The sequence below is a fragment of the Alligator mississippiensis genome, chromosome 4, assembly GCF_030867095.1.
Source record: "Alligator mississippiensis isolate rAllMis1 chromosome 4, rAllMis1, whole genome shotgun sequence".
In the NCBI taxonomy this organism is placed as follows: Eukaryota; Metazoa; Chordata; order Crocodylia; family Alligatoridae; genus Alligator; species Alligator mississippiensis.
This window is the reverse complement of record NC_081827.1, coordinates 193,708,451-193,726,823: the sequence shown is the minus strand read 5'-3', so window position 1 is coordinate 193,726,823 and position 18,373 is coordinate 193,708,451. Positions and strand designations below refer to the sequence as shown.

The 18,373-nt window shown below is 42.6% G+C and overlaps 1 protein-coding gene across 1 annotated transcript in view; it reads right to left on the bottom strand.

The window, feature by feature from the left end:
• Window positions 1–18,373, bottom strand: part of DNAH7 (dynein axonemal heavy chain 7) — a 217,336-nt gene that overhangs the window by 188,201 nt on the left and 10,762 nt on the right. Inside the window, exons 4-7 of the mRNA XM_019492106.2 lie at window positions 17,011–17,164; window positions 13,745–13,838; window positions 1,287–1,467; window positions 837–909 (exon numbers count right to left, since the gene is read on the bottom strand). Coding sequence (XP_019347651.1) covers window positions 837–909; window positions 1,287–1,467; window positions 13,745–13,838; window positions 17,011–17,164 — 502 coding nt within the window. The remainder of the gene's footprint in view (window positions 1–836; window positions 910–1,286; window positions 1,468–13,744; window positions 13,839–17,010; window positions 17,165–18,373) is intronic.

Here is an 18,373-nt window from a genome sequence, read left to right as displayed (position 1 = left end):
CAAGGCAGCCAAACTGTATCCATTTCTTTAAAATCCCATAAGGGCTGAAACCACATTCTGGACTAGTCAGTCTTTATGCGTGTCTGTACCAGGCATATCAGATTTCTGCTGATGACATTGATTTTTGTGTTCTAATGACTCTTAGCAGCTGATATACATTTAAAAAATATATATTAAGTATGCATATAAACCATTACTGTATACAAAGAGTATGTCTACACTACAATTGTAACTCATATACATATATCCAAGCTAGCTAATATAAAGCTAGCAGTATAGTTCTGGAAGTATGAAATCAGGACAGACTACAAAACCTGCTCAAGAAACTAAGTAAACACTTGGACATCTAACAAACATAACAGAATTATTTTGAGGGAAAAACGCAAATCTTATTTTATTTGTGTTGTTATGTTTTGTATTCTTGATTTAGTACTTATTAAGCAGACCCTTCACTGTTATATAATCACGTAGCTTTACTAAAATCAGTGGAGTACGTGGATTAAAATCAGTGGAGCAATGCTAATTTACATTAGATGATCTGACTCATTATTTCTTATTTTCAAATTCTGTGGGACTCAGTCCAAGATTTACAAATCACTTACAATGTTAAATACTGCAAGAGATTTATTCTCAACTAACCATATATTTTGCAATCTCTCTAAAAATGTTGTGTTGTATAAATTTACACAATAAATAACCTAATATTATTCCCTTTTTGTGTTTCATAGGTTGCTCCAATTTGGATAGATTGCTTTTGTCTAAGAAGTATTCCCTACATAGAGTATTCAACCCTATTACTCCCTAGTCACTGTTCAGGAAGAAATATGTTTTCTTACTCTGCACGATGAGATGGAAGCTCTGGCTTCGTGTCTTCATCTTTTTCCCTGGGATCTCTTAAAACAAAGTCAACTAAAAGAAAGTATATTACAAAAAAACAAAAACACCACATAAATAACCTGAGTAAAGAGGGAAAAAAACCACTAAAAACAGGGCCAAATAATCATGAAACCCATTGAAGAGAATGACTGTATTTAGTACAAAGTAACTTTATTTGTGATTTACCAAATAAAATCATTCTTATGGAAAATCTTGAAGAGAGTGTAAGCTCTGAATAGTGTCATATTTTCTCTCTTAGAAGGTAAAAGCAAATGCTGAAACCATAAATATTTATTAAAAATACCTAACACATCTAAAAATTCCATTTATTATAATGACAGCATCCCAAAATGAACACTTGTTTGTATCAATAAAGCTGGAGCTAGAAAGTCCAGATATCATCAATTTACCTATGGCTTTCTTTACACTGAGAAGATAGTCTTCTTTCATTTCATCAGACAATAAATTAATACTTTTGCTAAGTACTTTCAGATGCCGTGGGACTAAATCCAAGATATGCTTCAGCCAAGAGTCATCCATTGGGGCCACGTGTTCTGTATCAATTCCATGACGAATGTAATAGTAGTATTTCTGCACAATAATGACAAAAAAAATTGGCTGAGTTTAGTCTTATAATAACAGGATAAAGATGGTCATCTCTCCTGTGGTCTTTGATAGATCTATGCATTTTCTGAGCAAAGATACTTTTCATGAGCAGTAAGGATTTGTTATATTGTAAACACTATAATTCATTTTTATGTTTTAGCTGGCCTCAATGCAATCTGAAAATAAATCAAAATGAATTATAAGTTATAAAGATGATATAATTGCATCATACTAAAATATAATGCAACAAATTCACCTTGTATTCACCATTGACCATAAGCAGTATGTTCTAGTTTTCTAATCCAGTGTGGCCAACCTTTGGCATGCATGCCATGGGCAGGCTCTGTGTGGCCCAAGTCAGGTAGCGGAGGTGGCAAGGAGCAGAAAGCAGAACAGCAAATTGGACAGGGGAATGGGATCATAGTGGCAATCATCGAGAGCATGAGGCTTAATTTGTGTCATGCCCGAGGTTGACGATTCTAGTGAATAGTGATTCTAGTTCATCAGAATGTGACAGTGACTGCTTGAATACAACACAGATGCTCCAATAGGTGTCTCTATCATCTAAAGAAGATGTGCATGTGGTATAAATAGTATAGGGCCTCTGACACTTCTGAATCTAGTAAAATACACACATACAACAATATAATACACACAACTATTTATGTTCTTACCTTAGTCAATAAGAACATAAGAACAGTTTAAGCTGGAATAACAACCTTAACTTTAAATTTGTTTCCAGAATTGGCCTTTCAGGGTAAGATTTTATAACAGAGTACCAATACTGTGCCCATATAATAAGCATATGCATCTGTTGAACCTACAAGCCCTATACTTGTAGATATCAATCAGAAAACTGCACTACTCAATATCCATCTGTTTGGATACTGGTTATCTTGCAGGTGGTTATGCAAAATAATTATTATTCTGCAGGTGCACGTAAGGGCCTGACAGACGTTCATTTTAAAGCATGATGGGATCTAATCCACAATCGCAACAATCACACCTCCTGCCATATCATACAAGCATGGTAGGACAATCTGATTTTGGGCTTGGGGATTAGATCCCAATCACAATTTACCTGCTAGTATAGGTGGAGCCTGGAATCATGATCCTGGGCTCCCCCTGCACCAGCAAGTTGAAATGTAGATGCCCACAATCAGCTGATTGTCAGTTGGGGCCAGGGACCAAACCAGCCCCAATCCAATTCCTGGCCCCAGCTGACAATCAGCTGATTGTCAAAACCCCAGCTGGGATGTACACACAGTTTTTACAAGTCGGTGCATGGGGACTCCAAAATCAGACTTCTGCATCCAGAACCTGTAAAACCATATATGCTGAGTAACTGGGCAACACACAAGGTTTTTACCCATCCCTAGCACCCAGGATCCCGGGATCAGGCTGCTGCAACCCAATCCCAGGGTCCCCAGGACCTATAAAATCCATGTGCTACCCAGCTGGACAGCACATATGGTTTTTACTCATCCCTAGGCATGGGAACCCTGTGATCAGGCTGTGGATTATTAGTTTGTATTATTAAGACTTCTAAGTTGTATTAGTGCACCCTAGTAGTGCTTTTATACTACATTTTTATATCAAAGTGAAACATATAAGCATTTCTTTGATGCACCCAATTTTCAGTACATTTTCATAGATTCGTAGATGCTAGGGTCGGAAGGGACCTCAACAGATCATGAAGTCCAACCCCCTGCCTAGACAGGAAAGAGTGCTGAGGTCAGATGACCCCAGCCAGATGCCTATCCTATTTTTTCTTTTCTTTTTCTTTGAACACCAAGACAGACCAATAGGCTGGTCAGCAGTAAGAAGAAGCACTGTAAAATTCACAGGCATCCACACTAATGCTAAAATTAAAAATCCAATTTTAATATAAGACTTTTACTAGCCCTCACCTTTCATATGTTCTATAGCCTGTGAATTACAATTTTGTATGTCAAAAGTTATACTTTTATGGAATAGCCTTAGAGTTATTTTTTTAATATTTTTCAAATGCGACAAACTGTTTAGGCTGCTGAGAGATGCTGGACAAAATTATGGCTATGGAGTGGCTGAAGTAAGAAGAACTAAATACCAATTATGGTGGAACAAAGAAAATAGAGCCACTGCCCTGTTAGGAGCCAAATCGCATAAATCCCAAGAGAAAATAAACCTAAATTTCTAGGGGTCAGGAATGGCAAGCTTCAACATGTTCCACATTACTTACAGAAAATCCTTGTAGTAAATGTAAAAGAATGAGAATTCTGAAAGGTTTCAAGGAGCACAGTAGGCTGGAAGTAGATGGGAGAAACAGGAAGCAGCCAAAACAAAGCATACTCCTCCAGCAAACTCAAGATGACCAACAGTGGCAGCAGAATTTCAGGAAGACAAGTTGCCTCAGAACTGTAGCAGCACAGTACCACAGGCAAGCCTCCATCAGCATGGCGAAGACAGCTGTCATCACCTGGAAGTTAACTACACCCAAATGTTAACCAGTGCTATACACAGAGTCACTATATGGGACAATGTGAAATACGGGATGCTGATCCCCCCAGGAATACCAGTGGTGCAGGCAGGGACAGGGGCACAGCACCACTAGTATTACTATTCAGGCAGCTAAAGAGTCAATGGCCCCTTAATGACCATTATTCTTTACATCTCAGGTGTTAACAATCCCCCTCTTAAGGGTCATTCAGCTAATCAAGCTAACCTATTAGGGCAATTCTGCTCTCTGTAAGGGTTTCCTCTTTTCCAGCTCTTGCCCGGGACACTTGCTTTAATTTTCACTGGCTGGCCGGGACCAGCCTTCAAAATCCAGGACTGTCCTGGCCAATCCGGGAAGTAAGATCACCCTGTCTATAAATATCAGGGCTGTTGCTATCAAGATGTGCACTGCTATGAAGAAGCTGCTGATGCCCCAGATTATGAAGTACAACAATCCACTGGAGGAAGACATTGATGGATTTGATGGTAGGGGCTTCCAAATTGTATAAGAGTCATTAATGGGACCCATGTGCCTATTCTTTCCCACCACACCAACCTCAGCTTGCATCAACAGAAAGGAGTATTATTCCATGTTACCCCAATACCTGTTGTACCTACATGAGAGAGTGTCCAATATTAATGTAGGGTGGTCTGGAAAGATACCTGATTTCAATATCTTTAGACATGCAGACCAGTTTATTTTTTTAGTGAAAAAAAATCTGCTTCCAAAACTGTTGTGGACATATATGGTGTCATGGCTCCCTCCATCATTATAGAAGATCCAGCTTACCCACTGCTTCCATGGCCTATGAAGCCTTTTGCCACACTTGGACAAGAGAAAGAAGCTGCTTAACGAGTCCTTGAGCAGATGCAGAATGAATGGAGAGCACATTTGGAGAGCACAAAGATTGTGGTACCTAATAATAAGGCCAGAGGCTGCTAAACATTTTCTGCTTTAAGTGTTACCTATTTGCTGTATTTTGTCATTTTGAGCACAAGGCCCTCTGAGGAATAGAGACTTTTGGAGCATTGTGAAGAACCAGAGAGTTTCCCTCTCCAAACTGTAGCAAATCATCAAGGCCATAACCAGGGATATAATGTGCTCCTACTTCAAGGCTAGGAGCTAAAACAACTGACATGAACATTTATTGTTTTGTTATGTTTTCTGAAATGATTTTATGAAAAAGCATTTTATTATGTGCCTAGCATATGCAGTTTTATGAAACTGTATTGATCCTTTGTCAATAGTAGCTTTTATTGAACAAATGCTGAAAATGTCAAATTATCAACTGTTACACTACATGGAACTTAAATCACAACAAAAACAGCACAAATTATGTCTGAAAGTAAGTGTGCAAACATGTTTGTACTGTTTTGGTCACTGATGCATGTAAACATAGGATTTTTGCCTGTTTTCTTCTCAGCAGTGTATATCCTGAGGCAGGAACGTCACTCATAACTGTGGGATGCATGGTGGGGTTGCATTATTCTTGTTTTAAGGATGGGAAGTCAGAAGGATAATACATTTTGCTCCTTCAAACATATATTATTTCCCATACGCTACAGGAAACAGTTATGTAGGGATTGTGATGGTGACAGTGGAAACATTATACCAAAATATTATCCAGCAGGAAAGTCTAATTCTACAAAATGTCAGGAACCATATCTGTATATCTCCATTTTAGCCATTTCTCCTGTCCCCCCCATCTCTCCATAAGAAAGAAGGCAGGGTAGATTTCACATTATGGACTTAGGGATATCAGAGATCTATAGCACAAGCTTTTGTGAGCATGAGCTCACTTCAACAGATGCCATGAAAGGACATGCACAGAGCAGCATATTAAACAGAGAGAGTGATCTGAATACAAAAGACAGGGAAGAGAGGGAGGGAGGAGACCACTCTTTCTCCACTCCTCCTGGGATACAGAAACAAGGCCTCCAAACATTCCTCTAGCCCACGATTTTGTCTTGACTAAGATTTTTTAACCATTCTTAAGTGGCTAGTGCTCCTGTCTCAGGAGAAAAGACAGACAAAAGCAGAACTAAAAATTATTGTATTAAATTCCACTCTCCAAGAAAACAATGAGAAAAGGTTGCCTTTTCTCCAGTTCTGGATAGCATTCACCAGGTTCAGGGGTGGGCAATTATTTGGGCCTGGGGGCCACATAGGGAATTTTGATGAGTTGTCACGGGCCAGGCCACAACAACTCACCAAAACTCTCTATGTGGGATGGGGCCGCAGGCAAGCAGGGAGTGGTGTTCAGAAGCGAAATGGATGGGCAAGGCCAGGATCACGGGGCGGGGTCATAGGGCAGCTGTGTGAGGGTGTGGGGTGTGTGGAGGAGTATGTACATGTGTGTGGGGGGCCTGCCTGGGTGCCAGGTCCCAGGAGCAAGCTGAAGATAAAAGGATGGAGAGGGCAGCAGGTGTATGCAGCAGAGCTCACCCAGGCAGTGTGGTCCACAGCTGCCCCCACAGTGCTCCCCATGGGATGAAGCCCTGCCCAGGACAACCCGTGCCACACTCCAGCCCACACCCACTAACCTGGCCCTGGCCAGTGCACACAGCTTCCACTAGGGCTGTTCCCAGTGTGGTTGTTGTTCAGTTCCCCTCACCTCCAGCAGCAGCTCCTCCTCCTGCTCCATCTCTCTGGGCTGGGTGGAAGCTTCAGCCAGGCAGCTTCTGCCCCAACGCATGGGTCTCTGACTCCAGCTCCTGGCTGCTGTCCACCCACTCAGCTGCCCATGCCAGGTAGGTGGAATAGGTGGAAGGCAGCTGGGAGCTGGAGTCAGAGCCCCATACACTGGGGCAGGAGCCGCCTGGCTTCCTTCCAGCCCGAAGTGGTACAGCAGGAGGAAAAGCTGTCACCGGAGGTGAAGAGAACCAAGCAGCAGAAGCAGCCCCACTGAAAGTTGTACATGCTGGCCAGGGCTGGGCACAGGCTGGAGCACAGTGCAGCCTGCCACAGGCAGGGATTGGCCCCATGTGGAGTGCTGCAGGGGCAGGCCAGATCCAATCAGCTGGTGGGCCAAATCCAAACTGCAGACCATATTTTGCCCACCCCTGAGTTAGTCTCTTCCCAGAAATGATAGGCCTCTGTACCAATCCTAGTAGATACAAGATTTGTAGGACAGTGAAAGGTCATAGCACATCTACAAGCTGTCCTTAGGTTGAAGGATATTACCAAGGCAAGAATTAAGAGACAGACAAGGCTCTTTTGAAAAAGTCAATGAGCAAAGGAATGATATTTTTACCAGAACCATTCTTCCAGAGCTGCATGCTGAATTGGAAGAGCAACACTATCAATACAGGCAGGCTTGGAATGGTTGTACTGTCCTGCAAGGCTTGTGCCAAAATAGAACATCATTATTGACTTATGCTCTTTTATAACACACAAAATAACAGTACAAAATGCACTGAAATGTAAATAGGCTTCTGAAATAAGTGTTCTGAACCAAAGAGGTTAACAATACTAAAAGTCTACATAAAACTAGATCACTGATTTATAATATCCAAGCATTTTAAATGTTACACTTTGGGAAATGCACCTCATAAAATGCTAAGGTAGCTAAAGACTCAGGGCATTGCTCAACTTGTGAAGCAATTCTTTATTGTAATTCAATAATCGTACCTGCATCGCACTGTAGTTTGGGGTCTTGTTATTTTTTAACCCCTATCACCTGCTTGAGTGAGACTAAGAAGGGCTGAGTGTAGAAAACTGATTACATGAAAGGGAGAGAAAACTGTTTTTATGTAGGGAGTGGTGGGTGTGAATAAACAATTAGTAAATTACATTCTAAGGCCGCTGACAGACATTAAAAAGAAGGTGCAATGAGATCTGATGCATGACTTCAATAATCACACCTCCTGTCATGCTACACATGCATAGCAGGAGGTATAACTGTAGGATCAAGCATCGGATCCCATTACACTATATTGCCGATGCAGGGGGAATCCAGGAGTGATCCTGGTCTCCACCCTCACTGGCAATCCTCAATCCTGTGGCTGGGACCCCCGTCACCTGACAGAGCTCCCAGCCGTGGGAGTGTACAGTGTGCACCCACCAGCTGGGAGGTCTGAACACTGCTGGGCTTCCACCCATAGGAGCACATGGTGTACCTCCAACAGCTGGGAGCTCCAGTCACTACCAGGGCTTCCAGCCATGGGAGCAAAGGGCAGCTGCAAGCTTCACCAGTGTTCAGAGTTCCCATCCATATGGGGATGGGGCACCCTACACTCCCACAGCTCAGAGCTCAGTCAGCTGATCAGGGCTCCCTGTCTCACTGTTCTCCCTTAGCTGCACCCCAATCAGCTGACCCATTCTCCCAGCCTCCAGAGCATACTCCCATGTGACTGTGTGTCCACACATTCAATTAAAGGCATGACAAGAATCAGAAACGTATTTTGTGTAATAACTTTGTTGTTTACTCCTGGTTTTATCATGCCATTGAATGAAAATGTGGTCAGTTCAGTACTTAAGAGGTGATTAACCAGTTAATCACATCTTAGGTGTAACAGGTGTCAGGGGCCTAACAATTCAAGTACCGTTTGGAGTGTAAAAGGTAAAGAGCACAGCAGTGAACCAGGTGAGAGTGGGAACATTAAAGAAGATAAGAAAAGGAGGATGGTTGGTGACTGTAAGAGATGAAAATTTCAACAACAAAAAACTACTTTAGAAAAAATATAAAATGTAACACATCTATGGCACAGGTGCCACTTTGAACATGGGGTGAGGCATAAGGTGATAAAAGCTTACCAGGCTCATAAAGATTCCACTCACATCTGTCCAAAGGGCAACAAGCATTCAGGTCCCAGAACAAATGTGACAGAAAAATAAATTAAACAAAAAAAACCTACACACTGGGCGCATCTACACATGCATTTATTCCAGCCTAAATTTACACTTACGTAAACTAATCTAGTGTAAGCCCTTTTGGGCAGGCATCTACACAGGCAGCAACTAGGGAGAAAATTTCCACCCAGTTTCCCACAGCCCTGCAATGGGCCCCTGCAGCTACCAGGCGGAGCTCTATGCTCTGGCTGCAGCTGCCAGCACCCAGCAGCCATCTTCAAAAGCCAGCCCCACTCTCTGCTCTCTGGCACTATGGCTGCTCCAGCCCCTGACCCTGACAGCAACAACCAGTACCCCGCAACCCTGCTGGCTGCCGCACAGGCCCTGATGGGCTGCTGCACCAACTAGCACCTGGCCCATGGCTGTCTCACCCAGCCCAGCTCCCCAGCATGCAGCAATCACCTGCCTGGCTGCTGACCAGTGCCGCCACTGCTGCTACTGCATGACTGCCACCGGCAGAAATGCCAATGATGGACTACACCGCTGGGGCCACTGTTGTCCTCCTGGGCCTGCAGCCATGCCACCTCTAGGCCCATGGGGCCAGCCAGCACTGGTGGTAGCATATTGTGCAGCACACCTTGGATGAGAAGCAGTAGCTGGACAGCTTCCGCATGGCCTGGGCCACCTTCTGGGACCTGCTCCAGCAGCTCCAGCCCCACCTGAAGCGACAGCACACCAGCATGCACCCAGCCCTCCCTTAAAACCCCTGGCTACCCATTGCCTGCTGAAGCTAGCCATGATGCCAGGCTCTAGTACATAGGACACCTATGGGCAAAACCACCACTAGGGAGACCCTGGAGGCATCCGGGACTATCCAGGATGTGCTGGGGGATACTATGCTCCACATCCATGACCACCTGGCAGTGGTAGCGAGATTCCATGCACTGGGATTCCTCCAGCGTATCGAGGCCCTGGACAGGACCCACATCCCCATCACCTGCCAGCCCCACGGAGTCCGCCCCTACTACAGCCACAGGGGATTTCACTCTATGGTCCATCATGGACCACTGCGGCACATTCACCTACAAAAGCACCCACAACACCTGTGTGTTTTGCAACTCTAGCCTGGCGGGACTCGTGCAGAGTGGGCGCTTTGCGCCAGGGGTGCTAGACCTGCAGGTGGGCACCATTATGTTCTTGCCCCTTCTCATTGGAGACCCTTCCTACCTTCTCTTGCCCTGGCAGATGTGGCCCTACAGCAACCACCTGGACCCCCACCAGGCCCATTTGAACCAATGCCTGAGCCAGACCCAAACCCTGGTAGAGGATGCATTTGGCTGCCTCAAGGGCTACTAGCACTCCCTCACCACCCGCCTCAAGGTCACCAAGGACAACCTCCCCATGGTCATTATCACAGCCTGTGTGCTGCATAATATCTGTGAGGCCCAGGAGGGGAGGGGAGCTGTTCCCCGAGGCCTGAGTGGAGGAGGTGCAGTGTGCTGAGGCACCTAGAGGCAGGAGCATCACCTACAGCGGCAGTGACAGCAGTGGGCCCTAGTGGGGTGGCTGTGTGGCAGGGCACAGCCCAGCGGTACCTGGCAGCTGGAGGCAGCAGAGGACCTCCTCCCAGGCACAGGCAGGGGCCTGCTGCGGGGCAGCGGGCAGCTGCCAGGGTGCATGCAGGGCTCGGGTCAGAGGCTAGGCAGCGGGTGGCATGAATGTGACTGCCAGAGCCAGAATGGTGTCCAGCACATGATGGTCATCATCCCTGGCCTGTACTGCCTGGCCCAGTTTGACATTCTGCTCCCACAGCACTTGGAGCTGCTCATGCTCCAGGGCCAAGAGCTCAGCCCAAAACTCCCAGTCGGCCTGTTCCCACACATTCTCGTAGGTGACATCCTCACCTGCCAAACCATGTGTGGGCTTGCCCTGTGGGGCACGCCGTGCAGACACTTGGCCAAGGCCCTCCACTGGGGAGGAGCTAGCACTGCTGGCAGCCGGCTGCGCCTCGTGTCTGGCCCTAGGGCTGTGTATCTGGCAAGGCAGACACTGGCCAGGGCTCCCCAAGCTGCTGGTAGAAACTATAGCCAGGAAGCTGGCTGGGACGAGGTGCTGCATGCCTGAGGGTCCCTCCTCCAGTGACAGGGCAGGGACTTGGGCAGCCTGCCTGTGCTGGAGTATACTGCACGCGTATACTGCACAGCTGTGGCCTGGGTCCCAGGGTGCCAGGATGGCTGTCAGTTGCCACATAAAGGGGATGGACTTATGAGCACGGCTGAACTCACAATTGTGGTCAATCACAGCAACCAAATGCCCGCAACGCCTTGACTTGTATGCAGCACTGCTGTGCTGGCCAGTTGTGCCCTCGCTCCCACATCCAGCTTGACGGGGCCTCATAAATGTGGGCATTGGAGCACCTGCCCCACTCAAACTGTCACAGCACTTCTCCCTCACCCCACAGCACCACAAGGTTGCCAGTCTCCTCCTGACTCCAGTTGAGGCCCTGGGTGGAGGGCACAGGCATGTGGACACATGTGGTCACAGGCCTGGGTAGGAGGAGGACACCATGCTGGGACCCATGCCGGCTCTCTGGGCCCCCACATGGCTGTCCCTGTGTTTCTGGCCCTGGGCAGCTGACTGAGGCACCCAGTGCAAGGGTATAGCAAGGGACTGCCAGCCACACAGCAGAGGCAATGCTCCATAGCCCCTGCAGGTGAAAGGCAAGCTGCTGGGGTGTGCTGCAGGCAGATGGCGCTGGCCCTGCTGCCCAGAAGCTGCCTGCAGGTGGCCCTGAGGGGCTGACGGGCTTGGCTAGAAGCTGAAGCATCCTGCAGCTCCCTTCAGCACCCAACTGGCCCTGATGGCACTGCCCTGGCAACCACGCAGCAGTACAGTGCCAAGCAGCAGTGCTGGGGTGCTGACAGGCAGGCAGGCAGGCAAGCACAGGTAGCCTGTGGCCTGCCCAGGCTCCCTGGTGAGTGTGTCCCAGGGCTCAAAATGTCTGCAGGCGTTTATAGCCTGCAGACAGGAACTGCCATAGAGGCAGCCCAGCCCAGGGCCAGAAGAGGCTCCTAGCTTGCAGTGGCTGGGCAGACCCAGGAGCAAACTTGCTCCCAGGTCGCGTCTACATGTGCATTACTGCGCATTAACTAATCCTGCTTAAATTTGTTACTTGCATTTGCAAATTTGCAAGTAGAAAATTTAAGTGGGATTAAGGGTTTTTACTGTGCAGTAAGCGCGCACACATGTAGACACGCACACTTACTTCACAGTAAACTACATTAATGTGCAGTACCATATCTCGTGTAGCCCAGTTGTATTGTAGGACAGCATGTTCTGCTTCTGGAAAAAGTCCTCTCCCAAGCACTATTTATGCTGCTTGTTCATCTGGATGTCTTCCTTGGGATCTACCTTTGGCTCTTGCATGGGATCATGGTTTTCAGAAAAAAAATGTCTTTGGTAGTGTCCTGTCAGAGTAGAGTTCTGCAGTCTCTTGGATGCTTTAAAAGCTGCCCACAAAGTTTGGTGTTTCGTGGTAGCCTCCTTGGCAAAAACTCCTCTGGTCCAACCAACAATAGCAGGTATAAATACCAGGAACACTGCTGGAAATTCTGTTGATTCACTTGGGTTTTTTATAATTCTGCCAATGTTTCTTTCCTTTGTTGTGGTATTGGAATTTGTCTTAAGAGTGACCCTTCTCCATAATCAGCTCTGTCAGATATTCATAGCTCTTCCCATTCCAGGGGCTGCTGCTAAAGATTTTTCTGAGATCTTTTAAAGATCTTTCAAATTCATCACCTCTTCACTGGTCCATGAGGCTGTAATGCTAACAAGGGTATGTGAGCAGTACATCTGTCTGGTAAACCTGGCACATTTGGTTATGTTAGGCATTTAAACATGGAGGCAACTTCCAGTCAATGTAACCTCAAGCAATCGAGGGCAAACAGGTAAACAAACAGAGCAATCCAGATGCAAAATAAATGTAAGACAGCAGTGGGAGGTTTCCCAGTTGCAGGAAAGTACATTTGAAATACAGGACAGCAAACCATTTGAACCTGTTCCTGGGTGAACATCACAAAATGAGCTCATTCCACTTCAAAAGTGGATTATCCAATTTAAAATAATTGGCCGGAGAAAATACAGAAAAAAATTGTGTTGGGTGGATGCAAAGCATTTTAATCTGTAATAAATATTAATGCATTGATTATCAGTTGAAGTACTGGGAGATCCTTTTAAGGGTGACACAGACTGAGAGGAGGAAAGGGCTCACTTCTCCCCCCACTTCCATACTCACACAGACCCTGTGCAAGGCACTAAGCATTGTAATAAATCAAGGAGTTTTTGAAACGGGATGCCACTAAATTCAGAAATAATATGGAAGGATCTAAAAAGGTTAAAAATTACTGGATTAATGAGAAACCCCCCTGTAGCCAAATAAGACTCCATAACAGAGTCCTCTTATTGTATTCTATTCCTGCTAAGAGGAGAAATATTTTCAGAGGAAAAAATATGTTGCTTGGTCTAAGCAGATGCTAAAACATGCATACAGCCCACACACCTTTCCTCCATGGCAACTCTCAATCATTCCTCTCACTGATGTTATTCAGTGAACCTAAAAACAGTCTCTGCTCAATTTTCTAGAAGGGAGAAGGACAGAGACAGACAGGAACACTAATTTCTTCAGTATAATACTGCCTGAAAATCTTCTTTTGTACATACATTTTATCAACAAAAAATTTAGACAATTAAAAACAAAAGAAAATTACAAAACAGAATTGACTTAGATTGAGATAATTTGTTACCTAAAGCTTTAAAAATTAATCTAAATTCTCAATAATTTCTTTACAGTATATCAAATAAAACTAATATCTCAAAGAAATTAAAGTGCCTACTACCATAATAATTCAGAACATCAATAACCTCATCACAATTTAAGAGAAACATAAAAATCATTTATAGTAATATTATATGAAAGGCATAGTCTTTAATTACCAATATGTCTTTTTCTATTGGTGAAGAAAAATCTGCTTTTGGAGGCTGAGTTTCATCTAGGGAAGTAGGCTGCTCCACAGTAAAGCTTTGCTGCCTAACAAAACAAAGATGATATTATGTGCGCTGTGCCCTGTGCTCCTTAGATAAAGCACACATATCTGAGAACTACCAACCAAGCAAAAGAACAATTGCCACCTTTGGAGTCATAAGCATCAAAAATTCTATTGAAATTCTAATATTTTTCCAGACAAAATGTTATTCACAAATATCTTTTCTTTGAAGGTTTACAGGCTTGATCCTTAATTCTATGCTTACATGCCTATTAATGTAGTTTTTAATCTAAATGCAATCTAATTTTAAATTTCAATTTTAAACAGGAAATACCTTTGGAATATCAATTATGTATCTTTCCACAATCAAGTCAGTAAGAACTACTAAAATTAATACGGACTGCAGGATCTGCTGGGATATGTTAAAACTTGTGTTATTGTAAGCGTTAAATATATATACACTAACCACTTTTTCTAATTCAGTTCATGACAACTAATTATGGCATCATTAAAATAAAAAAGCTCCTCAAGAAGAAATAAATTCTTTATCATCCAATAATGCCAAACTACCAATATGCAAAATCCTTGTTATGACAATTAAAACATTCTAGTCAAGTATTCATTACAGTTACACTGCCAGTTCTTTTGATGCTAAATCACAGTATTAGATTCCACCCTTCTGTTCAGTTGTATTTATCAACATTTCCAAAGTAGTCTTCAGGCTGCTAATCTCCTTAGCAGAAGATACATGCAATGCAGACTATGTGGGCTTCTACAGATATGCAGGGAGCCAGCTCCAACATGCTGGAAATCCAGTACGTCGAAACAGACTCGAGTGAGTCTGCTGGAGCATGGAAATCCAGCAGGCTCCCTTGTCACGCGTATCAGCATCCCCGAGCTGAAAAATAGCGGCAAGGTGCTTTGAACTAAAGCTCGTTTGATGAACTTTAGTTCAAACCGCCCTGCCATTTTTCAGCACAGGGGACGCTGATACACATGACACTCAGGAGCTTTTAATTAGCATGGCTCGCTAATTAAAGCACTTCCCTGCACCTCTCGGAGCACATATGAAAATGCCCTGTGCTTTCAAAAGAGACACTACATATTTTCTCCTATATAACACGCCCTTGTATATAATATGCACTTTGTTTCTGAAAGGCAGAAGGAAGGGGAAAAAAGTTTTTTTTTTATAGAATTATAGCTTCAGAGAGACATATATCTTATTTAGTTAGTCTATAAAGAAGTATATCTACCATGCTTTCTGACTGACTTCAGACTAGCATTGCTAACTACCTCTCTCTGCAGAGAGCAGGGACAGAACCTAATCTTCAGTTGACTCACCCTTCCTTTTCCTGCTTTACTAATTAAAACCCCACCTGCTGCTGAAGACTGGTCTCTTTGGGTGCACCTATGTTTTTGAAAAAAGCTAAAGAGTTGTGAAATAGGAGAAGAGACCAGGAGTGCAAGCAGACAGCAAAATTGCTCTAAGAAAAGTTAGTTTAATTAGTGGAAAGTCAAGACAATTGAAAAGTAGAGGATGTTATTAACACCTCCAGAGTGGTAAACCGTTAAACCAATGAGCCAATAAGACTCCCACAGCAGCCTGAACAGTAATGACAGAGGTGCTGTACTATGGAGCAGGAATCAAAGCAGGGTACTTCTATTCTGGGCAGAAAGTCAGCTTTCCCACTTAATACATGCACCCCAATTGTGACTGGCAAAAGAGCGTGTTATATGCAAGAAAATATGGTATAATTTTATACAAAGTTTACAACTTATGTTAAACAAAACGATTTCTAAAAACACAGGACTTCAATTTTTAAAGGTTTAAGATGTCCAAGGCTGTAAAAGAACCAGAATATTTTTAAAGGTCAATACTAATACTTAAATAATAATTTAATAATTAGAATACCTGGAAAAATCATTTATCCTTTTTTATTATATAATAAGCCAACATAAATGCAATTAAATGTCATCTAAAGACATATGTGATGCAACAAATTTTAAAAATGTCCAGATTCATTGATTAGCACTAACTTTTATATATAGATAGTTTTCAAATGCCTTGTAGGCATCACTGCTTGCTGTATTATAAAACAACACGTTAGTATGAAATAGTCTCATTATAGTTTAATAGTGCAAGGTGCATGATTCCATCTTTTTGCGTAAGTTATAAAAGTAAAGTGGATATCATTTTATAATACTTTTAACAATAAGATGCATCAGTACATCATTTATGGACAATTTTTATCACACTTCAAGAACTTTCAAAAAGGAGAGGGGAAACACTAAATATTAGGTATATTTACTAAACACTCCTAAAATAAGGACAGTCTGAATCCATTATACATCCCTTACTGAGTTTGACTTGAGATCTTTAAGGTATGGATCATCTGATCAATTCCAGCTGCCAAATCCATTTTTAATTCAAGATCTATACCTGCTCTTTTGTGCTCCCAAAGCAAAGCATCTCAAGACATAGCTCTCCAGGAGGGAAAGTGTTTTTCCAGCCTCCATCACAAGCAATTTAATCCTACACACACTCGCCATCATACCACATGAATCACTCTGATGTACATTTAACAGAAAAACAAACAATGCTTTAATTCAAAAAAATTAGAGAGAGGAGTCTAGTCAAAACAAAATAAATGACAAAACAACTGAATAAATATATCAATAAAATAGTAAGAAAAGAGGATAGGAAAACACAGCTGATTGAAGGATAGACGTTGAATTAAAGTGTGAGATACAGTCGCATACAAACAGAGCCTCCAGTTCTCATGAAGTCATTTATTGTAAGGCACAAAGGCTAAGACCTTATCTGTTTTGCAGTACTCAACAGGGGGTACAAAACAGAAGGTCAACAGTCTTCAGCTACTAAAAGGATCATGTGTTCTACTTAACGTCATATGTAAAAGTTTGTCATTCTTTCCAAGTAGTTTTCTAAACAGTCAAAATAATGCAACTGAATCCCAATCCTTGTGGTTCCACAGTTTATTCCATATCTGGTCAATTTTCCTGAAACTACTGCAAGTGATGAAAAAGAGTATTTTACCTACTAGATTTCTTAAGTTACTGATATATTTTGCATTCATATACATAGCTTACTATTGACTGGCAATCTTAAAACCTTTTTTTACCCTAACATTTTAAAGAAGTTTCAGTTCACCTTAGAAAAAGGGAAAAGCACATGTATACAAAAATAAGACAACTCACATTATGATATTAACAAGAGCACTTCTAAAATTTTCACGAGCCTTTTTTGGACAATAGCTGTCCTGTACTTTACTAGCTGATGTTCCAGCCATTGGTTCGTCAACTTCAGAGTCCTGTATCCTGCGTCTCTTATTCTTTTTTTCCAAATATTCTCCTTACATGAAACACAAATGGAAGTTGCATATTATGAATCCAAGCTCACAAAGTAATAAATACACTTGAGTTCTCAAAGCCCTCACCTCTAATTTATTCCAATTAAGATCTCTCACCACATTTCAAGGATCAGTCATTTGCAGAAAAAGTGAATAAAGCTTTAAAAATTAATACAAATATTAATCCATAAAAAATTATATCGACCTATTCAATTAAAATAAAAAAATAAAATATTACAATTTCAGAAACAGATGTCATTGTTTTTGTCAATTCTTTGCTAGTGTCAATAGTTCATAAAGATATTTGTTAAGTGCTAAAGTAAACCTGAATGCTAACCATATTTCTTTTATAAAGATTTTTGAGTAAAATCCTGTCTAATTAAGTCAATGGAAGCTTTGGGATTGACTTTACCTGGGCCAGGGTTCACCCCTTCCCCGACCAAGTGTATTTCTTTGATCACTGTACTAGTTTTCACATACAACTCCCCTCCCCCCAAAAAAACAAACCCGAACAAAAAATACCCTAACTCTTCCTCTTTGAAGTCAAGACCTTTGTCATTTGCTTCAATAACAGAACCAGTTCCATAGTTTACAAATAAATTAGAAACATTGCTATAGTACCATATTTCCTTGTATACAACACACACTAGAATAATATACACCTTGTTTCTAAAAGACAGAATGAAGGGGAAAAAAATCTTTCTTTGTAGTAAGTAACTGAGTAGCAGCAACTAGGTAGGAAGCCAAGCCCACTGGCTGTTTTGCTCCCTGTGGATCACTGCAGATTTTACTTTTGGTTTCACCTGGAGCAGCAGAAACTGTGCTTACCATTTCTCACATGTAATGCACACTCCAATGTCCAGCAGCTGTTTTTTGGGAAAAAGCCATGTGTTGTATATGTGAGGAAATATGGCATGTTATACAATATAAATCATTAAAAAAACCCACAGATTGATGTTAAAAGGAAAATGTATATGAATTATTTGTATTTAAAAGAAATAACACTCCATGAATAAGTAATAAAATGATGATTTTTAATGTTACAGGGTGGTAAAAGCAAGCCAGCTTTTGCAAACATTTACATGTAAACTTTGTGCCAGACCTCAATCTAATATTTTACATGAAGAACCAAAAATATCAAAGTAATGAGCAACACTTAATACTATATTTTTCATCCAAGATGATAAAGATACTTTATAAATATTTGTAAC